This window comes from Lissotriton vulgaris, chromosome 10 (genome assembly GCF_964263255.1).
Source record: "Lissotriton vulgaris chromosome 10, aLisVul1.2, whole genome shotgun sequence".
NCBI lineage: Eukaryota > Metazoa > Chordata > Amphibia > Caudata > Salamandridae > Lissotriton > Lissotriton vulgaris.
The window spans coordinates 241,803,707-241,828,530 of record NC_141698.1 but is presented as its reverse complement, the minus strand read 5'-3'; the positions used below and the strand labels follow the sequence as shown (position 1 = coordinate 241,828,530).

Below are 24,824 nucleotides of genomic sequence, written 5' to 3'. Positions count from 1 at the left end.
GCTTCAAATTTCTAATTTTAACCACAGAGCCTGAACTAGCATTCTGGGTGCTACAGAAAAAATATACGTGTAGGATTTCAAACCTCCATTATTTTTAATTAGGGCTAATGTTTGTATGGGGATATTGTGAGAAGTTGGCCTGGTATATGATGTCCACTATTCTAGTGAGCACCTTGCACCAGTCCAATCTACCCTTATTGATGGTAGTTGTAAAGTCAACCTTATAGAAGCGATCCTAGTGGTAGCTTTGGAGAGCAGCCTTCAGTCTAAGTCTTTAGAGGCGAGTTAAGCTAGTTGTTTTACCAATTATAATCTCTTGAGTACCAAATGAAAGCACACCACACAAGGTATGTACCAAATATATATGTATTTATTCTAAACACAGCCACTCTGGACTCTTTATGAGGTCAGAGGTAAAAGTACAATACAAGGAACTTGATTAGAATACAAATGTAATCCATGCAAGATGTTGAGATTGGCTTTGGTGCAGACCAGCAAGGTCTAAGGTGCTTCTCTTTTGCAGGAAAGCTGGAGTAAACCTGGAGCAACCAGGAAAGCAAAGTAGTTTCAAGATTGGTCTTCTTAGGGACACTAGCCAATGGACTAGGAACCACGAAGACACGTCGAGCTGAAATGCACAAAGCGGGCCCACAGGACACTCATGGAGTGTGGTTCCTCTGTGCTTCGGATCAAAAGGTGCTTGGGGCTGGGGCTTCAAGCACCCCAATGCACATCTTCGGGATACCTCAGGAAGTCGGTGTAAGTTAAAAAATGCAGGATGTCCAAGAGTTCTGGTCCCACGTCTCTCGTGTCCGCCACAGGTCTCAGCTTTGCTGGGAGCGCAGGTCAGCGTCAGAGATGTCTGGAAGTCCTTGTCCTGAGTCGCAGAGTCCTCAGGATCCGGCGGGAGCCTCGACAATGCAGACCAGCAAAGATGCAGTTGGTGCCTGTTTGAACAGGGTGGTCACTCCTTGACCACAAGGGAGATTTCTTCCGTCTTCCAGTCGATATGGAATATAGAAGGTCGGAGATATATGTTGCAGAGGTTCGTCCAGGGTAATCTAAAGTCCTAGGGACTGGGGTTCTGTACTTATTGTAAGTTTAGGGGTTGGACTAAATCTAAGGTCCCTCCTATGGGTGGACCTGGGGAGGGGGTGGACACCCCCTTCCCTTTGTCCAGTTTTGCGCCAGAGCTGGGGCAGAGCGTCTCAGCATCCGGTTTGAACTGGGAAATGCATGGAGCACCTTGTGTGCCCCAGGCAGTGTCTGAAAAGCATTCACTGAATGCAACCCACCCTGCCCCAATACACTGACGCCTGTCTGGGGAGGTGTCCAAGCCTTCCCTGCTGGAGTTTCGTCCAGCAGCAGGAAGGCAGACTTGTGTCTGTGGCAGCAGCATCCATTTTGTGATGCTGGGGCTCTGTTTAACTTTAACCGGGTTTACCAGTAACTACATGCCTTCTCCCTCTAGAAGGTTGGAATGCTACCCTGCTACCAGGACTGTGTGGGGGGGGGGTAGTATTCCAAAGTGTTTGACACCTTACACAACATGTTTTGATAAAGCCAAACCAAAGTTAGAATTAACCACGAGGATTATAATGCACTTAAGAGTATATGGTATGGCTATATCATAGAACAGCTATAAGGAGATGGTTCCGAAAGCTGCAGAGGGGCTCAGCTCATGCTAGGGCACCCTCTCACACAAAACCAAGCACTCTGCCTCCAGGATTGATAAGGCCTGCCATTGGAGTGGCTTATAGGTTAATATGTGTCTATATATATGTAGATATAGGTATACTATATCTAAGTAAGGGGTGATCACACCACCTTACCCAGGCTGCAAGGGCAGACCTGTGGTGTCAGTTTGGAAGGCTAACCAGGGGTGGCACAATACATGCTGCAGCCCCTGGTAGGCCTAGGGTGCACCTATGCCCTGGGTACCTAAGGTACACTATATAAGGGCTCACAAGGGTGACCCAGTAACCAATCTGGTATGTACCTAAAGTACATGGTATCAATTTAGAGAGAGTACAGCTAGGCTGTGAGCCTAATTAGCAGGGCCACAGCCATACTAAAGTCGAAAAACCAGTGAAGCACAGCAAAAAAGTGGGGGAAACCATAGGAAGCAGACCCTACTCTCCTACACAACCCCCCCCCCCCCAAACGCAGGGACATTAAACTAACCTTGACCAGTTGAGTCTTCATGTTCTAAGTGGAAATATTTGGAGAGTCCATCTGCATTGGCATGGTTACTCCCAGGTCTATGTTCCACTGTATAGTCCATCCCCTGTAGGAAAATGGACCACCTGAGCAGTTTGGGATTTTCACCCTTCATCTGTTTTAGCCAAAAGAGGGGCTTATGGTCTGTCTGAACTGTGAAGCGAGTACCAAACAAGTATGGCCTCAGCTTCTTCAGGGCTCAAACCACAGCAAAGGCATCCCTCTCAATAGCTGACCAACGTTTCTCTCTAGGGGTCAGCCTTCTGCTTATAAAAGCTACTGGCTGGTCTTGACCTTCTTCATTCAATTGTGACAGCACAACATCAACCCCCAACTAAGAAGCATCTGTTTGAACAATGAATTCTTTGGAGTAGTTAGGACTTTGCAGAATGGGAGCAGTGCCCATGGCCTGCTTTAGGTCATCAAATGTCTTTTGACAGCTAACTTTCCATTGAACTTTTTTTGTCATTCTTTTAGAAGTTAAGTCATTCAAGGGTGTCACTATGGAACCATACCCCTTGCCAAATCTCCTATAGTACCCAGTCAGGCCCAAGAAAGCTCTAACCTGAGTCTGGGTGGTTGGAGCAACCCAGTCCATGGATTTTGCTCTATAATGGTTGAACCTGGCCTCCACCAACAAAGTGACCCAGGTACACAACCTGACTCTGCCCTATCTGGCACTTAGCAGCCTTGATAGTTAGGCCTGCCTTTTGCAGGGCCTCCAAAAACATTTTTCAGGTGGATCAGGTGATCTTCCCAGGTGGAGCTAAAGACAGCAATATCATCAGGATAAGCTGCACAGAAGTCATCCAGAACTGGGAGGACTTTGTTCACCAACCTTTGAAATGTGGCAGGTGCATTTTTCAGACTAAAGGGCATTACCACAAATTGATAATGTCCACCAGGGATTGAAAATTCTGTCTTTGGCTTTGCATCATCAGCTACTCTGATCTGCCAGTAGCCAGCTGTCAGATCAAATGTGCTCAGAAATTTGGCAGATGCCAACTTATCTATGAGGTCATCTGCTCTGGGTATTGGATGGGCATTTGTCCTAGTGACAGCATTGAGACCTCTGTAGTCCACACAAAACCTCATCTCTCTCTTACCACCCTGGGTGTGAGGTTTTGGCACAAGGACTACTCGACTGGCCCAAGGGCTCTCTGAAGTTTCAATAACTCCCAGTTCCAACATTTTCTGGACTTCTGTCCTGATACAGCCCCTGGCATGATCAGGTTGCCTGTAAATCTTACTTTTAACAGGCAGACTGTCCCCAATGTCTACTTCATGAGTGCACCAGGTATGGTTTCAGTCTGTTGACATGAAGCACCCTATGGGGGCTCCTGGGAGTTCCAAGATCTACTAAATAGGTAACCTATCCCTTCTCTTTAACAATAGAGTGAGGTCCAATCCATTTGTCTTGGAGAGCTGCTGGGGCCACAGGCTCCAACACCCACACTTTTTGTCCTGGCTGGTAAACAGTCAGTACAGCCTTTTGCTTATGCCAGGCCTTTTGCAATTCCTGACTAGCCTCAAGGTTTTTGGATGCCTTTTTCATGTACTCGGCCATCTGGGAACGGAGACCAAGTACATAGTCCACAATGTCTTGTTTGGGAAGTTTGAGAGGTAACTCCCATCCTTCCTTCACCAGACAAAGGGTTCCTCTTACAGGATGCCCAAACAAAAGTTCAAAAGGGCTGTAGCCAACCCCCTTCTGTGGGACCTCTCTGTAGGCAAATAAAAGGCAATGCAGTAGGATATTCCATCTCCGCCTGAGCTTTTCAGGGGGACCCTTAATCATGCCCTTTAAGGTCTTGTTGAATCTTTCAAGTAGACCATTGCATTGTGGGTGATAGGGTATGGTGAACTTATAGTTCACCCCACACTCCTTCCACATTGCAATCAGGTAACTAGACATGAAGTTTGCACCTCTGTGTGACACAACCTCATTTGGGAAACCCACTCTTGAGAAAACTCCCAAGAGGGCTTTTGCCACATCAGGTGTTGTAGTGGTCCTAAGTGGTATAGCTTCTAGGTATCTGGTGGCATGATCCACTATCTCCAGAATAAACCTGTGCCCAGAGGTTGTTTGGGGATCCATTGGTCCAACAATGTCAATCCCTACTCTTTCAAAGGGAACCCCCACCACAGGTAGTAGTATAAGGGGGGCCTTTGAAGTGCCACCTGCTTTGCCACTGGCTTGGCAGGTCACACATGAGCGACAAAACTCCTTGGTGTCTTCTGACATGTGAGGCCATTTAAAGTGAGGGACAAGCCTGTCCCAAGTCTTGTTCTGGCCAAGATGTCCTGCTAGGGGAATATCATGGGCTAGTGTCAAAAGGAAGCCCCTGAATACCAAAGGTATGACCAACCTCCTGGAAGCACCAGGCTTGGGGACTCTAGCCTCTGAATACAGGAGCCCTTCATCCCAATAATCTGTATGGGTTCCACTAGCATTCCCTGCAGAATCAGCTGCTGTCTGAGGGGTTCAAGAGAAGGGCAATCCAACAGTGCCTCACTCAGATCTGCCCTGGCAGGCCCCCCTGTCCCAAGAAACTCAACCTGATCAGGTTCAAGCTCTTCTAGGACAGTTCCTTCTTCAGGCTCACAATCAGCTTCCTCAGAAAGCTGATCCTCATCCTGAGGCAGGGGGAAGGCACAGCCTTGACCCTACTGCTCCTTTTCCTAGTAGGCAACTGGTCCATTATTCCAGAATCCCAGTGCCTGTTCAGTGTTGCAACTTTTGACCTGGGATCTAGTCACTGCAAGAACATGTGCTGAGATACCTAACATATGTCTGCATGTGTCCTAAACTCCACTTCAGACCAGGCTGAAGGCTCTAGGTCATTGCCAAGCCAAGCCAACATTCTACAGGGAGGTTTGAACTAACAACAACTTTCTTAAGGCCAGTTACCCCTCCCCAGGAAAAATTAACAACTGGCATACTGTGTGTGGTAGTGACATTGCTAGCATTGGTCACTAGGTAAGTTTCACCTAGTACAAACTGTCCAGGGTCCACAAAGTCTGGTATTACCATGGTGACACTAGCCCCCGTGTCCCTGTAGGCCTGAGCCTCTTTCTTATTGACTCAAGGAGACTCCAGTGACCAGCTCCACCCACCATTGCCCAGGCATGGATATGTCCTTCCCTGTGAGTCCAAGTTATATGTCCTTTCCCGTGAGTCCAAGTTATTGGGACTCACAGGGAAGGACATATCCATGCCTGGGCAATGGTGGCTGGAGCTGTCTCCTCTTGGTGTAGTCACTGGTCCAGTGAGTATTAACTTTACAAATCTTGCACCATGGTTTCTTTGGACCATCTTTCTTTTTGGATTGTTGGGGACCCCCACCATTAGAAGCTTTTTGGGGACCTTGAGAAGACTTCTGGTCTTTTGCTTTCTCCAGACCTTTTGGTCTTGCTTCTTCTGGTCACCGCCTTGGTTCTGAACCTTCTGCTTCACCCTGGTTCTGACCCATTTGTCTGCCTTCTTACCCAATTCTTGGGGAGAGGTCAAATTAGAGTCAACCAAGCGCTGATGCAACAACTGGTTCTGACAATTATTAAGCATCTGTTCTCTCATAATAAGGATATACAATCCTGTAAAGTCACTTACTTTACTGCCCAGTAACCAGCCTTCCAGAGCCTTAGTAGCACAATCTACAAAGTCAGTCCAGTCCTGAGCCTGTGTCTTCTGGGTATCTCTGAACAGCAACTAGCGCTGGGATGCTCTCTGAGTTACTACGCGCTTTATAAAACCATTAAATAAATAATAAATAAACATGTACTGCTCAGTGGTTAGGCCAAACCCATCTATCAGAGCACTCTTCAGGACAGTGTAATTGTCAGCATCTTCTTCTCTTACAGTGAGGAGCATGTCTCTACCTTTGTCTGAAAAGGAGAGCCACACAATTGCTGCCCACTGACTCTGGAGTACCTGCTGTACTTTGCAGGCCCCCTCCAAAGCAGTGATCCACTTGTGGATGTCATCCCCAATCTGATAGGGAGGGACAATCTTGTTCAGGTTTCTATGGTCATAAGACCTACCACCAGGGATTTTGCTGCCACCAGGGGACTCTAGTCCTGCCAACTTTCTCTCTCTTTCAAGAGCTAGGGTCTCTTTTTCAAGAGCAACTTGTTGTCTCCTGATCCTAAGCTTGACTTCTCTCATTCTAGCATCATACTCTCTTCTCTAAGGGAATGTTCTCCTCCTGTGAGATGAGACAGAGGACCCTATTGATGAATCAGAATAGTCAGGTTCTCCTGAGAGTGATCTGGGCCTTCTGGGTACATCATTAGGCCTACATGGAGGGATGGAGGGAGGCCTGGGTTGGCCATCTCCATTTCCAGGTAGTCCTGTGTTGTCCCGGTTGGGTTCAGCATCCACCTCCTGGTCTACATCCTCATCAACCTCAGAGTCCTGGTGGGGAGCCCCACTAGGATCCTCATCTGATGATGGATGGCCCCCCTCCCTACTACCTTGAGTATCTGGGTCTGATGCTTTTGCTGAATCATCTACCACTAAGACATCTATCATGTGTTGGGTGGTTGGACTCTGTCCTTGCTTTAATTTCCTTATGGCACACATCCCCTCAACTCCTGGTGAGTGAATGTGTCATATTTAGTTGTCTGCTCATTGCTGACATCTGGCAGTGGGGTACTAGGTCCTGCTTTTAAAGCCATCACTAGTGAGGTGTGGTGTGGGCACCTACATACACTACTTGTTTTCCTACTAGAACCTCTCAAGGAGTTGTAGTCAGGGTTTGCTAACCCCTTACCACCTACAACTGCTAAGTTCAGTAGAACATATGTATTATAAGTCTTGATTCATATGTACCTACAGGTACCTTGATGTGATTTTTCAAATGATATTCGCAAGATTATTTGGTAAAACAATGCAAGCTCTAATCCCACACGCTGCACACCAATGTGGGAAGTTGGCCTAGTATATGATGCCACTATTCTAGTGGGCACCTTGCACCAGTCTAATCGACCCTTATTGATGGTGGTTGTAAAGTCAACCTTATAGAAAGCTATCCTAGTGGTAGCTGTGGAGAGCAACCTTCAGGCTAAGTCTTTAGAGGCGAGATAAGCTAGTTGTTTTACCAATTATAATCTCTTGAGTACCAAATGAAAGCACATCACACAAGGTATATATCAAATATATATGTATTTATTCTAAACACAAAACATCTGGACTCTTTATAAGGTCAGAGGTAAAAGTACAATACAAGGAACTTGATTAGCATACAATAAGTTGCACAATATAAGTTTTGCCCTAGGGGCCTCACAAGCCATATACTAAAATAGTGGTATAAGAACCACGTGAGGAATAGAAAGCAGGCCTAGGGCCTGGGGAATTGTTGGGGCTTATAGGAACAACCAAATGTTAGGATGTAGGAGACCCACGGGAAACGTGCAGTGTCTATTCAGAGCAGCGGGTTACCATTGACTTTCTATGGAGAACGAACAAGTGACAATTTTAAAGATTAAGGGTAGAAGGAGGTGAACTGCGTTGGAACCCTTTTAGACTAGGACACTTGGAAAGTCAATACCCACTGGAGCACCGGAGTACTCGTGTTACCTAACCCAGGGAAGCCGGGTGCATAGGTGTTTTTTCTTGTCGGGTTTCGTTGTCGATTCCAATAGAGAGCTGCGAAGAAGTGCTGCAGGCGACCAGAGGAAAAGTGTCCGGGTGGATCCAAGGGTGGATCAGAGATGTGAAGAACCTGAAAACAGAAGGGACAGAGTCTGGGTCACTAGCCAGTGACCAGGATGGCAATGGGAAACGGCCAGCCAATGTTGGATTATTTCAGGTGAACCAGTGAAGTTTGTCTCTTCAGCCACGAGGTCCAGGAGGCGTAAATGACAACCAGGAGCTGGATTCGAGTTGTCCCATAAAGGATCTAGTTGACTGCGGTGTCGGTATCCGGATTGAATCCTACAAGCCTTGGCCAACGCAATCCATGCAAGATGTTGAGATTGACTTTAGTGCAAACCAGCAAGGTCTGGGGCGCTTCTCCTTTGCAAGGAAGCTGGAGCAAGCCTGGAGCAACTAGGAAAACAATGTAGTTTCATGATTGGTCTTCTTGGAGGCTCACTAACCAATGGACTAGGAACCGCGAAGACGCGTCAAGCTAAAATGCACAAAGCGGGCCCACGGAACACTCGTGGAGTGTGGGCTTCTGTGCTTCAGTGCAAATGGTGCTCGGGCTGGGGCTTCAAGCACCCCAATGCACAACTTCAGGATACCTCGGGAAGTCGGTGCATGTTGCAAAATGCAGGATGTCCAGGAGTTCTGGTCCCCGGTCTCTCCTGTCCGCCACAGGCCTCAGCTTTGCTGGGAGCTCAGGTCAGCGTCAGAGATGTCTGGAAGTCCATGTTCTGAGTTGCAGAGTCTTCCGGATCCGGCGGGGGCCTCGACAATGCAGACCAGCAAAGATGCAGTTGGTGCCTGTTTGAACAGGGTGGTCACTCCTTGACCACAAGGGAGATGTCTTCCGTCTTCCAGTCGATATGGAATGTCAAAGGTCCAAGATATATGTTGCAGAGGTTCGTCCAGGATAATCTAAAGTCCTAGGGACTGGGGTTCTATACTTTTAGTAAGTTTAGGGGTTGGACTAACTCTAAGGTCCCTCCTATGGGTGGACTTGGGGATAGGAGAGTTACACCCCCTTCCCTTTGTCCAGTTTCACGCCAGAGCTGGGGCTGAGCACCCCATCGACCGGTTTGAACTGGGAAATGCATAGAGCACCTTGTGTGCCCCAGGCAGTGTCTGAAAAGCCTTCACTGAATGCAACCTACCCTGCCCCAATACACTAAAGCCTGTCTGGGGAGGTGCCAGCACTTCCCTGGGCAGGAACCTATTGTCCGAGCCTCCCCTGCCGGAGTTTCGTCCAGCAGCAGGAGGGCAGACTTGTGTCTGTGGCAGCAGTATCTATTTTGTGATGCTGGTGTCCTGTTTAACTTTAACCTGGTTTACCAGTAACTACATGTCTTCTCCCTCTAGAAGGGTGGAATGCTACCCCCGTCACCAGGATAGTATTCCAAAGGGTTTGACACCTTACACAACATGTTTTGATAAAGCCAAAGCAAAGTTAGCAGTAACCGCAAGGATTATAATGCCCTTAAGAGTATATGGAATGGTTATAACATAGAACAGCTATAAGGAGATGGTTCTGAAAGCTGCAGAGGGGCTCAGCTCATGCCAGGGCACCCTCTCACACAAAACCAAGCACTCTGCCTCCAGGATTGTTAAGGCCTGCCATAAGAGTGGCTTATAGGTTAATATGTGTCTATATATATATATATATATATATATATATATATATATATATATATATATATATATATATATGTAGATATAGGTATACTATATCTAAGTACGGGGTGATTACACCACCTTACCCAGGTTGCAAGGCAGACGTGTGGTGTCAGTTTGGAAGGCTAACCAGGGGTGGCACAATACATGCTGAAGCTCCTGGTAGGCCTAGGGTGCACCTATTCCCTGGGTACCTAAGTTACACTGTACAGGGGCTCACAAGGGTGACCCAGTAACCGATCTGGTATGTACCTAAAGTACATGGTATCAATTTAGAGAGAATACAGCTAGGCTGTGGGCCTGATTAGCAGGGCCACAGCCATACTAACGTCGAAAAACCAGTGAAGCACAGCAAAAAGTGGGGGTAACCATAGGAAGAAGACCCTACTCTCCTACAGATATGCTCTATTCCATAGGACAGTGTAGGCATAATTGTGGCCATATGTATATTTAGTACATGTTTAAAATGCAATTTCCCAACGGCCTTATAAAGTGTATTCATTGCTTCACTATGACTTAAAGCCGGTTAGCATGCATGTGCAATGTGGAGTTTTGCATCTAGGCTTTGGCAAAAGATTCTATCTACCGTATTTTCCGGCGTATAAGACGACTTTTTAACCCCTTAAAATGTTCTGGAAAGTCCGGGGTCGTCTTATACGCCGGGTGTGAAATTTGAGAGTATGTTTTCATGCGTTTTTACATAGCGCGGACTTCACCCGAAGGTGTCAGAGCACTTCTCAATAGGAAATGGTGCATTGCAGGAGGAAAAAGTGACATGTGTGCAAGTAGAGGTACGGTATAATACTGCAATAAATGGAGGGCACTCAAACACAAGAACTAACGTTACGTAGGGGATGGGGGCACTGTGGAAGTATCAAAAGCAAACCCACTGAAAGCGGATCTGAAAGAGGGAAATAAATTACAGTTACGGTACCGGTAATCTAACAATACTAATGTGGATAATGGCAATGTACAACACAGGGAAGTGAGGGGCACATCTGGTGAAGACATTCTATGATCCAATATGACAGCATTCACATTACATTTTGAATTGATTTTGGATGAAATGCCAAAGAAAGGATATCAAGTACCGTAAACCAAATATCAGAAAGAATGCTTTGGGTGCAAATCTTATGCACAATTCTCCAAATGGCTATGCAGGACTGCGTTGGAAGTGGGGGTAGTCTTATACGGCGAGTACAGCACTAAACCTACATTTTATCAAGAAAAGTAGGGGGTCGTCTTATACGCCGGGTCGTCCTATACGCCGGAAAGTACGGTAAGTAGGGCTAGCTTTTCCAACGATTCAATGCATTATCCCCCAATTTCCAGCAATATGCTCTAGTCTTTTTTTGAGAGACATTGTGGAAGACATGCTTGGCAAGAGCAGGGTCTCTAAAGATGGGATGCAACATGTCAACTAGCAGTGCAATACCGAACTTCACCTGCATGAAATCGTGACCCTCAGCTAAGCACAGCGCTCACCATTAGTAGATTAGAACAGCAATGAAGAGCAGATCAGATTGTTCAGCTGTGTTTTTCCAGCTGTTATTGCTACCTGTGGAGATGGCATGAGCATCATGCCTTCTCTTCCTGTATATACTTGCAGAGTGGTAATCAGAAATTATATTCCTCAAAGAAGATTTAACACTTTTCTCTATTTGATTGATATCCTCAATTACGCCTCAAAACTTTCGTAATATGTATCAATAATCAGTTTTAGGAGGTTTTTTGTGATTACTTGAGATCAGTTTCTTTCCTCAGTACCCCGGGCTCCTGCTGCTTCAATTGACCAGGAGTCCTCATCATCTTTAGGTCAGTTGTGGTTTGTGAGGCTGAAGTCATTTGGAAGGAAGAGTTTTAATTGTCAGTCATTCACTGACAAAGTGTATCCAGCACAAACTCAACATATATCTAAAATGTGGGTCCAGAGAAATGTTATTATTTTTCTTCTTTGTGCATATCCATTTTTAGATGGAAGATAATGAACATGTATTCCATACATTTGTGGGTAAGATTGCTCATCTTTTTGTGAGGTAAAACAGTATGCCGCTATTATGCTGCACCATAGAAAGAATGGATGACTACTGGCGGTTCCACACAACAAAGCTCTCTCCAGGCCTGTGACGCAGTCACTAAGCCAGGCCTGTCTCCGTAACCTGGGCCTCGGACCTGCACGGGGCGGCATACACGCTCGCGACCCTAGAGTCCACGCACTTCCTGTGCTGGCGAATCACGGCCTGGTCCTCCGGGGAGGGCTGCGCTGCTGCCGAGATGTATTTATACCGCCTGGATCGCATGTCACTGCGGACACTGTGCCCCCGGAAGGTCGGCCGTTGGTCTTCACTCGGGCCCAGTTATTGCTCAAACCCTGTGTTAGAGGGATTCAGTGACAGCAGAGCCAGGTGTTTCTCGCCTGTAAGAGAGGGGGTCCTACTTTTCACACGTTCATGGATGCCACTCCAGCCAGCAGCTCTTAGCCCACCGAGAGGTGACCTCTGACCCAGTCAAGATGAAAAACAGCAGGTAAAGCACGCCTCTTTACCCTCTGAGGGCCAACGGTAGGTCTTTCCTGCACCTGAGTCTTCGTCACTGCTAATAAACGCGTTGTCCTCACCATCCTCACTTGTATAATGTCAGAGGATGTGCAGGGAGTTTTTATCACTACTTTAACATTGAAGGGCCTAGTCAAGAGACTCGATATAGTGCAGTGTGCATGTCCTTTATTAGTGGTCAAGCATAGCGTGGGGGAGTGATTAAAGACGTAATGACGCAGTGAGAGAAGGGACATACAACGAATCGCTGACAGAGCTGGGAACTGGAAGGGCAAGCACTTGTGCAGCAAATAGCTCTTACACCAAGGCATTGGTAAAGTATCCCAGCGATGCAGAGCCTCAGTGATGCAGTCAGACTTTGAAGCAGGGAAGTTATGGTTCTATGATGAAAAGATGCAGGGAGACAGTGGTCCAGTGAGACAATGGCGCGGTGTACCGACCGAGGGATGCAATCAGACTTTGAAGCAGGGAAGTTATGGTTCTATGATGAAAAGATGCAGGGAGACACTGGTGCGGTGTGACACAGGTGTACCGACCGATAGATGCAGTCAGACTTTGAAGCAGGGAAGTTAAGGTTCTATGATGAAAAGATGCAGGGAGACAGTGCTCCAGTGAGACAATGGTGCGGTGTACCGACCGAGGGATGCAGTCAGACTCTGAAGCAGTGAAGTTATGGTTCTATGATGAAAAGATGCAGGGAGACAGTGGTCCAGTGAGACAATGGTGTGGTGTACCGACCGAGGGATGGAGTCAGACTCTGAAGCAGGGAAGTCATGGTTCTATGAGGGAAAGGTTCAGGGAGACACTGGCACGGTGTGACACAGGTGTACCGACCTAGGAAGGCATTGAGACTCTGAAGCAGGGAAGTTATGGTTCTACGATGAAAAGATGCAGTGAGACAGTGGTCCAGTGAGACAATGGTGCGGTGTACCGACCGAGGGATGCAGTCAGACTTTGAAGCAGGGAAGTTAAGGTTCTATGATGAAAAGATGCAGGGAGACAGTGGTCCAGTGAGACAATGGTGTGGTGTACCGACCGAGGGATGGAGTCAGACTCTGAAGCAGTGAAGTTATGGTTCTATGATGAAAAGATGCAGGGAGACAGTGCTCCAGTGAGACAATGGTGCGGTGTACCGACCGAGGGATGCAGTCAGACTCTGAAGCAGGGAAGTCATGGTTCTATGACTGGTCGAGTGAGTATTAACTTTACAAATCTTGCACCATGGTTTCTTTGGACCATCTTTCTTTTTGGATTGTTGGGGACCCCCACCATTAGAAGCTTTTTGGGGACCTTGAGAAGACTTCTGGTCTTTTGCTTTCTCCAGACCTTTTGGTCTTGCTTCTTCTGGTCACCGCCTTGGTTCTGAACCTTCTGCTTCACCCTGGTTCTGACCCATTTGTCTGCCTTCTTACCCAATTCTTGGGGAGAGGTCAAATTAGAGTCAACCAAGCGCTGATGCAACAACTGGTTCTGACAATTATTAAGCATCTGTTCTCTCATAATAAGGATATACAATCCTGTAAAGTCACTTACTTTACTGCCCAGTAACCAGCCTTCCAGAGCCTTAGTAGCACAATCTACAAAGTCAGTCCAGTCCTGAGCCTGTGTCTTCTGGGTATCTCTGAACAGCAACTAGCGCTGGGATGCTCTCTGAGTTACTACGCGCTTTATAAAACCATTAAATAAATAATAAATAAACATGTACTGCTCAGTGGTTAGGCCAAACCCATCTATCAGAGCACTCTTCAGGACAGTGTAATTGTCAGCATCTTCTTCTCTTACAGTGAGGAGCATGTCTCTACCTTTGTCTGAAAAGGAGAGCCACACAATTGCTGCCCACTGACTCTGGAGTACCTGCTGTACTTTGCAGGCCCCCTCCAAAGCAGTGATCCACTTGTGGATGTCATCCCCAATCTGATAGGGAGGGACAATCTTGTTCAGGTTTCTATGGTCATAAGACCTACCACCAGGGATTTTGCTGCCACCAGGGGACTCTAGTCCTGCCAACTTTCTCTCTCTTTCAAGAGCTAGGGTCTCTTTTTCAAGGGCAACTTGTTGTCTCCTGATCCTAAGCTTGACTTCTCTCATTCTAGCATCATACTCTCTTCTCTAAGGGAATGTTCTCCTCCTGTGAGATGAGACAGAGGACCCTATTGATGAATCAGAATAGTCAGGTTCTCCTGAGAGTGATCTGGGCCTTCTGGGTACATCATTAGGCCTACATGGAGGGATGGAGGGAGGCCTGGGTTGGCCATCTCCATTTCCAGGTAGTCCTGTGTTGTCCCGGTTGGGTTCAGCATCCACCTCCTGGTCTACATCCTCATCAACCTCAGAGTCCTGGTGGGGAGCCCCACTAGGATCCTCATCTGATGATGGATGGCCCCCCTCCCTACTACCTTGAGTATCTGGGTCTGATGCTTTTGCTGAATCATCTACCACTAAGACATCTATCATGTGTTGGGTGGTTGGACTCTGTCCTTGCTTTAATTTCCTTATGGCACACATCCCCTCAACTCCTGGTGAGTGAATGTGTCATATTTAGTTGTCTGCTCATTGCTGACATCTGGCAGTGGGGTACTAGGTCCTGCTTTTAAAGCCATCACTAGTGAGGTGTGGTGTGGGCACCTACATACACTACTTGTTTTCCTACTAGAACCTCTCAAGGAGTTGTAGTCAGGGTTTGCTAACCCCTTACCACCTACAACTGCTAAGTTCAGTAGAACATATGTATTATAAGTCTTGATTCATATGTACCTACAGGTACCTTGATGTGATTTTTCAAATGATATTCGCAAGATTATTTGGTAAAACAATGCAAGCTCTAATCCCACACGCTGCACACCAATGTGGGAAGTTGGCCTAGTATATGATGCCACTATTCTAGTGGGCACCTTGCACCAGTCTAATCGACCCTTATTGATGGTGGTTGTAAAGTCAACCTTATAGAAAGCTATCCTAGTGGTAGCTGTGGAGAGCAACCTTCAGGCTAAGTCTTTAGAGGCGAGATAAGCTAGTTGTTTTACCAATTATAATCTCTTGAGTACCAAATGAAAGCACATCACACAAGGTATATATCAAATATATATGTATTTATTCTAAACACAAAACATCTGGACTCTTTATAAGGTCAGAGGTAAAAGTACAATACAAGGAACTTGATTAGCATACAATAAGTTGCACAATATAAGTTTTGCCCTAGGGGCCTCACAAGCCATATACTAAAATAGTGGTATAAGAACCACGTGAGGAATAGAAAGCAGGCCTAGGGCCTGGGGAATTGTTGGGGCTTATAGGAACAACCAAATGTTAGGATGTAGGAGACCCACGGGAAACGTGCAGTGTCTATTCAGAGCAGCGGGTTACCATTGACTTTCTATGGAGAACGAACAAGTGACAATTTTAAAGATTAAGGGTAGAAGGAGGTGAACTGCGTTGGAACCCTTTTAGACTAGGACACTTGGAAAGTCAATACCCACTGGAGCACCGGAGTACTCGTGTTACCTAACCCAGGGAAGCCGGGTGCATAGGTGTTTTTTCTTGTCGGGTTTCGTTGTCGATTCCAATAGAGAGCTGCGAAGAAGTGCTGCAGGCGACCAGAGGAAAAGTGTCCGGGTGGATCCAAGGGTGGATCAGAGATGTGAAGAACCTGAAAACAGAAGGGACAGAGTCTGGGTCACTAGCCAGTGACCAGGATGGCAATGGGAAACGGCCAGCCAATGTTGGATTATTTCAGGTGAACCAGTGAAGTTTGTCTCTTCAGCCACGAGGTCCAGGAGGCGTAAATGACAACCAGGAGCTGGATTCGAGTTGTCCCATAAAGGATCTAGTTGACTGCGGTGTCGGTATCCGGATTGAATCCTACAAGCCTTGGCCAACGCAATCCATGCAAGATGTTGAGATTGACTTTAGTGCAAACCAGCAAGGTCTGGGGCGCTTCTCCTTTGCAAGGAAGCTGGAGCAAGCCTGGAGCAACTAGGAAAACAATGTAGTTTCATGATTGGTCTTCTTGGAGGCTCACTAACCAATGGACTAGGAACCGCGAAGACGCGTCAAGCTAAAATGCACAAAGCGGGCCCACGGAACACTCGTGGAGTGTGGGCTTCTGCGCTTCAGTGCAAATGGTGCTCGGGCTGGGGCTTCAAGCACCCCAATGCACAACTTCAGGATACCTCGGGAAGTCGGTGCATGTTGCAAAATGCAGGATGTCCAGGAGTTCTGGTCCCCGGTCTCTCGTGTCCGCCACAGGCCTCAGCTTTGCTGGGAGCTCAGGTCAGCGTCAGAGATGTCTGGAAGTCCATGTTCTGAGTTGCAGAGTCTTCCGGATCCGGCGGGGGCCTCGACAATGCAGACCAGCAAAGATGCAGTTGGTGCCTGTTTGAACAGGGTGGTCACTCCTTGACCACAAGGGAGATGTCTTCCGTCTTCCAGTCGATATGGAATGTCAAAGGTCCAAGATATATGTTGCAGAGGTTCGTCCAGGATAATCTAAAGTCCTAGGGACTGGGGTTCTATACTTTTAGTAAGTTTAGGGGTTGGACTAACTCTAAGGTCCCTCCTATGGGTGGACTTGGGGATAGGAGAGTTACACCCCCTTCCCTTTGTCCAGTTTCACGCCAGAGCTGGGGCTGAGCACCCCATCGACCGGTTTGAACTGGGAAATGCATAGAGCACCTTGTGTGCCCCAGGCAGTGTCTGAAAAGCCTTCACTGAATGCAACCTACCCTGCCCCAATACACTAAAGCCTGTCTGGGGAGGTGCCAGCACTTCCCTGGGCAGGAACCTATTGTCCGAGCCTCCCCTGCCGGAGTTTCGTCCAGCAGCAGGAGGGCAGACTTGTGTCTGTGGCAGCAGTATCTATTTTGTGATGCTGGTGTCCTGTTTAACTTTAACCTGGTTTACCAGTAACTACATGTCTTCTCCCTCTAGAAGGGTGGAATGCTACCCCCGTCACCAGGATAGTATTCCAAAGTGTTTGACACCTTACACAACATGTTTTGATAAAGCCAAAGCAAAGTTAGCAGTAACCGCAAGGATTATAATGCCCTTGAGTATATGGAATGGTTATAACATAGAACAGCTATAAGGAGATGGTTCTGAAAGCTGCAGAGGGGCTCAGCTCATGCCAGGGCACCCTCTCACACAAAACCAAGCACTCTGCCTCCAGGATTGTTAAGGCCTGCCATAAGAGTGGCTTATAGGTTAATATGTGTCTCTATATATATATATATATATATATATATATATATATATATATATATATATATATATATAGATATAGGTATACTATATCTAAGTACGGGGTGATTACACCACCTTACCCAGGTTGCAAGGCAGACGTGTGGTGTCAGTTTGGAAGGCTAACCAGGGGTGGCACAATACATGCTGCAGCTCCTGGTAGGCCTAGGGTGCACCTATTCCCTGGGTACCTAAGTTACACTGTACAGGGGCTCACAAGGGTGACCCAGTAACCGATCTGGTATGTACCTAAAGTACATGGTATCAATTTAGAGAGAATACAGCTAGGCTGTGGGCCTGATTAGCAGGGCCACAGCCATACTAACGTCGAAAAACCAGTGAAGCACAGCAAAAAGTGGGGGTAACCATAGGAAGAAGACCCTACTCTCCTACAGATATGCTCTATTCCATAGGACAGTGTAGGCATAATTGTGGCCATATGTATATTTAGTACATGTTTAAAATGCAATTTCCCAACGGCCTTATAAAGTGTATTCATTGCTTCACTATGACTTAAAGCCGGTTAGCATGCATGTGCAATGTGGAGTTTTGCATCTAGGCTTTGGCAAAAGATTCTATCTACCGTATTTTCCGGCGTATAAGACGACTTTTTAACCCCTTAAAATGTTCTGGAAAGTCCGGAGTCGTCTTATACGCCGGGTGTGAAATTTGAGAGTATGTTTTCATGCGTTTTTACATAGCGCGGACTTCACCCGAAGGTGTCAGACCACTTCTCAATAGGAAATGGTGCATTGCAGGAGGAAAAAGTGACATGTGTGCAAGTAGAGGTACGGTATAATACTGCAATAAATGGAGGGCACTCAAACACAAGAACTAACGTTACGTAGGGGATGGGGGCACTGTGGAAGTATCAAAAGCAAACCCACTGAAAGCGGATCTGAAAGAGGGAAATAAATTACAGTTACGGTACCGGTAATCTAACAATACTAATGTGGATAATGGCAATGTACAACACAGGGAAGTGGGGGGCACATCTGGTGAAGACATTCTATGATCCAATATGACAGCATTCACATTACATTTTGAATTGATTTTGGATGAAATGCCAAAGAAAGGATATCAAGTACCGTAAACCAAATATCAGAAAGAATGCTTTGGGTGCAAATCTTATGCACAATTCTCCAAATGGCTATGCAGGACTGCGTTGGAAGTGGGGGTAGTCTTATACGGCGAGTACAGCACTAAACCTACATTTTATCAAGAAAAGTAGGGGGTCGTCTTATACGCCGGGTCGTCCTATACGCCGGAAAGTACGGTAAGTAGGGCTAGCTTTTCCAACGATTCAATGCATTATCCCCCAATTTCCAGCAATATGCTCTAGTCTTTTTTTGAGAGACATTGTGGAAGACATGCTTGGCAAGAGCAGGGTCTCTAAAGATGGGATGCAACATGTCAACTAGCAGTGCAATACCGAACTTCACCTACATGAAATCGTGACCCTCAGCTAAGCACAGCGCTCACCATTAGTAGATTAGAACAGAAATGAAGAGCAGATCAGATGGTTCAGCTGTGTTTTTCCAGCTGTTATTGCTACCTGTGGAGATGGCATGAGCATCATGCCTTCTCTTCCTGTATATACTTGCAGAGTGGTAATCAGAAATTATATTCCTCAAAGAAGATTTAACACTTTTCTCTATTTGATTGATATCCTCAATTACGCCTCAAAACTTTCGTAATATGTATCAATAATCAGTTTTATGAGGTTTTTTGTGATTACTTGAGATCAGTTTCTTTCCTCAGTACCCCGGGCTCCTGCTGCTTCAATTGACCAGGAGTCCTCATCATCTTTAGGTCAGTTGTGGTTTGTGAGGCTGAAGTCATTTGGAAGGAAGAGTTTTAATTGTCAGTCATTCACTGACAAAGTGTATCCAGCACAAACTCAACATATATCTAAAATGTGGGTCCAGAGAAATGTTATTATTTTTCTTCTTTGTGCATATCCATTTTTAGATGGAAGATAATGAACATGTATTCCATACATTTGTGGGTAAGATTGCTCATCTTTTTGTGAGGTAAAACAGTATGCCGCTATTATGCTGCACCATAGAAAGAATGGATGACTACTGGCGGTTCCACACAACAAAGCTCTCTCCAGGCCTGTGACGCAGTCACTAAGCCAGGCCTGTCTCCGTAACCTGGGCCTCGGACCTGCACGGGGCGGCATACACGCTCGCGACCCTAGAGTCCACGCACTTCCTGTGCTGGCGAATCACGGCCTGGTCCTCCGGGGAGGGCTGCGCTGCTGCCGAGATGTATTTATACCGCCTGGATCGCATGTCACTGCGGACACTGTTCCCCCGGAAGGTCGGCCGTTGGTCTTCACTCGGGCCCAGTTATTGCTCAAACCCTGTGTTAGAGGGATTCAGTGACAGCAGAGCCAGGTGTTTCTCGCCTGTAAGAGAGGGGGTCCTACTTTTCACACGTTCATGGATGCCACTCCAGCCAGCAGCTCTTAGCCCACCGAGAGGTGACCTCTGACCCAGTCAAGATGAAAAACAGCAGGTAAAGCACGCCTCTTTACCCTCTGAGGGCCAACGGTAGGTCTTTCCTGCACCTGAGTCTTCGTCACTGCTAATAAACGCGTTGTCCTCACCATCCTCACTTGTATAATGTCAGAGGATGTGCAGGGAGTTTTTATCACTACTTTAACATTGAAGGGCCTAGTCAAGAGACTCGATATAGTGCAGTGTGCATGTCCTTTATTAGTGGTCAAGCATAGCGTGGGGGAGTGATTAAAGACGTAATGACGCAGTGAGAGAAGGGACATACAACGAATCGCTGACAGAGCTGGGAACTGGAAGGGCAAGCACTTGTGCAGCAAATAGCTCTTACACCAAGGCATTGGTAAAGTATCCCAGCGATGCAGAGCCTCAGTGATGCAGTCAGACTTTGAAGCAGGGAAGTTATGGTTCTATGATGAAAAGATGCAGGGAGACAGTGGTCCAGTGAGACAATGGCGCGGTGTACCGACCGAGGGATGCAATCAGACTTTGAAGCAGGGAAGTTATGGTTCTATGATGAAAAGATGCAGGGAGACACTGGTGCGGTGTGACACAGGTGTACCGACCGATAGATGCAGTCAGACTTTGAAGCAGGGAAGTTAAGGTTCTATGATGAAAAGATGCAGGGAGACAGTGCTCCAGTGAGACAATGGTGCGGTGTACCGACCGAGGGATGCAGTCAGACTCTGAAGCAGTGAAGTTATGGTTCTATGATGAAAAGATGCAGGGAGACAGTGGTCCAGTGAGACAATGGTGTGGTGTACCGACCGAGGGATGGAGTCAGACTCTGAAGCAGGGAAGTCATGGTTCTATGAGGGAAAGGTTCAGGGAGACACTGGCACGGTGCGACACAGGTGTACCGACCTAGGAAGGCATTGAGACTCTGAAGCAGGGAAGTTATGGTTCTACGATGAAAAGATGCAGTGAGACAGTGGTCCAGTGAGACAATGGTGCGGTGTACCGACCGAGGGATGCAGTCAGACTTTGAAGCAGGGAAGTTATGGTTCTATGATGAAAAGATGCAGGGAGACAGTGGTCCAGTGAGACAATGGTGTGGTGTACCGACCGAGGGATGCAGTCAGACTTTGAAGCAGGGAAGTTATGGTTCTATGAGGGAAAGGTTCAGGGAGACACTGGCACGGTGTGACACAGGGGTACCGACCGATAGATGCAGTCAGACTCTGAAGCAGGGAAGTTATGGTTCTATGATAAAAAGATGCAGGGAGACACTGATGCAGTGAGACAATGGTGCGGTGTACGGACCGAGGGATGCAGTCAAACCCTGAAGCAGGGAAGTTATGGTTCTATGATGAAAAGATGCAGGGAGACACTGGTGCAGTGAGACAATGGTGTGGTGTACCGACCGAGGGATGGAGTCAGACTCTGAAGCAGTGAAGTTATGGTTCTACGATGAAAAGATGCAGTGAGACAGTGGTCCAGTGAGACAATGGTGTGGTGTACCGACCGAGGGATGCAGTCAGACTTTGAAGCAGGGAAGTTATGGTTCTATGATGAAAAGATGCAGGGAGACACTGGTGCGGTGTGACACAGGTGTACCGACCGATAGATGCAGTCAGACTCTGAAGCAGGGAAGTTATGGTTCTATGATGAAAAGATGCAGTGAGACACTGGTGCAGTGTGACACAGGTGTACCCACCGATAGATGCAGTCAGACTCTGAAGCAGGGAAGTTATGGTTCTATGATGAAAAGATGCAGTGAGACAGTGTACTGTAAATACCGTGCTCATGTAAATTGCTGATATAGTTTTGGGTGGACTTCGCGCTATATAAATAGTCTAAAAACGAGAAATAGCACACATTTATAAATTTACTATACACTTTCTTTGCAGTATTGCAATGATCCAGTTTATACGTTCGTATTTGTAGAATGAGTGAGTGAAAGTTGTATAATCAAAGTTTTTGTTACTGGTAGAGGTAAAATGGTTGCATACACTGTTTACAGTACAATATAATGTGATATGGAGCAGGAGCAGCATTTTACAAACATGATAAATACTCAGATTGAAGATAGATAGTTGAAGTGGGTACAAACACGTGTGCTCGATTCCATTTTATTATTACGTTGCTGTTGGTAACAAGTAGAATAGTAATCATGATATCATACATAGATATTCAATCGTAAACGGTTTATGACTTCTGCTGTACGAAGGTAGGAGCACTATATGTGAAATAATACACAGAAGATTCTATCGTAAAGGGTTCATGAGTTGTGGTGCAATAAGGTATGATTGGTTTGTGTGGAATCTACGATGATGCGTGGTTCAGGCAGAGCGCACTTGTAAGAATGTCTTTTGGCTACTGAATTTTGCCTTAATAAGGCCATGTGGGGATTATTTATGGTGCACTGAGTTAGTGGTACGCCTGGTGCTCAGCGTGTGCTCACACTGTGATGATGCGTGGTTCAAGCGGTGTGTACTCAAAGCATTGACTGTTGCATACTGGACTGCATGAACTTTGAGGGGAAAAAAAACTACCATTGATGGTTATCAACTGCTCTGCAAACTAGGTCTACTGATTGCTCCCCATAACAAATTAAAAAATTGCATTTCACGCAGTGCATTCTAACTTTTTCAAAATGGGGACGTATGTCTGATGGCGATGTTAACTGTGAGGCTCCAGAGGTACTTGGTATTGCCGTTGGTGGAGGTACATTTTGGCACAGTGTTCTACATTCTTTGTGAGCATAGTTCACAGGATGCAGGTATTAAAGGTGCTTGCGCATACTAGCAGTGCCACAGGAGTATTTTTTGTCTCTGCCTTAAATAAATCAAGGCTGAATTCCCTACAGTCTGTAGTGTAGATCCAAAGCTGAATTCAAGTCGGAAACCCTGATGTCCACAGTGTAGATCTTAGGCTGGACTGCATTATCTGTAATCACAATTGAAATAAAAGATGAAGCATGTATGGAATACATTGTCGAAATGTGTATGTTTCAGGGACATTATAGTTCAAGTTGTGACCTGTGCTGTCCGCAGTGTAGACTGCCATTGAGTGTGCCTTTGCACTTGCAGCGTGAATTTTGTTTTTCAACTAAACCTAGAACTGATATAAAAGAAGTTTTTGAACGAAGACTACTAAAGGGATATTGTGTAGGTTTGAGGGATGTTATACTTTGTTTGGTACTGCACTCTGCAAATAATGAATGAAGAGTCAGTTGAATTCTGCCTGAATACAGCCATGTGGCGATGAATTATGGTGCACTGAGTTAGTAGTACCTTTGGGACTGAGTGTGTACGTAACCTGTGATGATGCGTGGTACGGACAGGCCGCACTGGGGGTACCGTTTTTTGACTACTGAATTATGCCTTATTAAAGCCATGTGGCGATTATTTATGGTGTACTGAGTTAGTGGTACTTCTGGTGTTTAGCGTGTGCTCACCCTGCGATGATGTGTGGTCTGAACGGGCTGCACTCAAAGCATTGACTGTTGCATACTGGATTGCATGTACTTTGAAGGGAAAAAAACTACCATCGATGGTGATGGGTGCCGCTCGTAGCCGTTCCCAGTGAGGACACTTTGCCGCTTCTAGTTACAGCCCTGCTCACCTTTACTGACTCTTGACAGCGTGGACCAGCTTGGACCCTGGGAGCTCTGACGATTTTGGGCGAGAAGTAAAGACCGCGGGTGGGACTGCGAGGCCCAGCCTGCACAGCGCTTTCCATCTACGCTGCAGCTGGTGCCTCTTCCTGCCCCTTCCTCCCTGTATATAAATCACAATCACTTCTGCGCTAGCGGGACGCGTGCGGAACTAGCCGGGCTAAGCCCGGGCAAAGGGCGGGCCGTCTGTGGCCATCCGAGGACGGCTGAGCCCGGGCTGGGACATATCCCTTGACTCTTTGACCTTCTGATTTCTGTCATTTATTGCGTCAGAGCTAGTTCTTATCTTGTGAGAACATATTACTAGTGGTAATTGGAAACTGTTGTTTGTGACCATGGCTTTACGTTCTGGGAAAAATAGAATTGTCGCCGTAAGTGCTAATGCTGGTATGGTCACAGGGACTTTGGACCAGTTCTTTAAATGGGCCACTGGTATTTTAGAAAAAGATATAGCCTTTGCCGAAAAATGCTTGTTACTAGATATTTTAACTGGCAAGCATTCTTCTCTGGGTACGATTGAATCTGCTGTAACACCAGCTCAGCGAAATGATTCACCTGTCTTGGTGGATACTAGCCCAATTCCTAGCCCACGGGAGGAAGGGTCGGAGGGTCCCAATTTTGGCACCATGTTGGGTTCCACTTTGCTTACTCAACCATCTAGCGATTTGAGTCATAGAACATCTACTCCAACACCCCCACCCCCTGCTCCTCGGATAGAATATGATCAGTCCCCGAGGGGATTAAATATGATTGCAACCCCTAAACAGGGAAGGAAAAATAAGAAAGGGGGTGGTCAGAGGCTAGGTGGTGGTAAAAGATCTATGTTAACGCAAATCCTGAGGGAGCCCTCACAGGCTGTAGTTCAGTCTCCCATCCAAACTGACCCTGTAATAAACAACGTTTTATCACAGTCCCCTAATGAGGATCTCCTTGGTAAAATGGAAGTTTTAGTAAGATCTCTAATATTACCCCTGATTAATCGAATGAAGTTAATCAAGGAAACATTAGAACAAATAGAGCTATCAACGAAAGGGAATTCCTTACAACTTGATATCCTAACCAAGAGTTTAAATAGAAAAGATGTCAGACCCGCCCCGTCCACATCCTCGGAAATAGCAAAGCACCCAAAAGCTGGTTATCCGGGGTAAAATGTAATTCCGGCGATTCAAAATAATCAGCCGCCGGAGAAAAAGGTGTAGTAAGTAAAAAGACCTAAGCTAGTGAGGTAAATAGGGCTGATGCTGCTAAACAGGGACAAAACCTAAAACATGGGGCTAAACACTCTCCGACCTTTGTATCCCAGGGCAAAGATATCACAAGTGTAAATCTTCCCCAGGAGTCTATGCCCTTAACCATTA

The 24,824-nt window shown here is 46.5% G+C and overlaps 1 protein-coding gene across 3 annotated transcripts in view; it reads left to right on the top strand.

The window, feature by feature from the left end:
* Positions 1-24,824, top strand: part of NOS3 (nitric oxide synthase 3) — a 1,079,476-nt gene that overhangs the window by 199,229 nt on the left and 855,423 nt on the right. Inside the window, exon 1 of one of the 3 annotated variants that reach the window (XM_086940928.1) lies at positions 19,736-19,848. The exons of the other annotated variants lie outside the window; for them this stretch is intronic. Within the exon in view, the coding sequence (XP_086797054.1) occupies positions 19,835-19,848 (14 nt within the window). The 5' untranslated portion in view covers positions 19,736-19,834. Of the gene's footprint in view, positions 1-19,735; positions 19,849-24,824 lie in introns of those variants that run through there. 3 annotated transcript variants of the gene reach the window in all.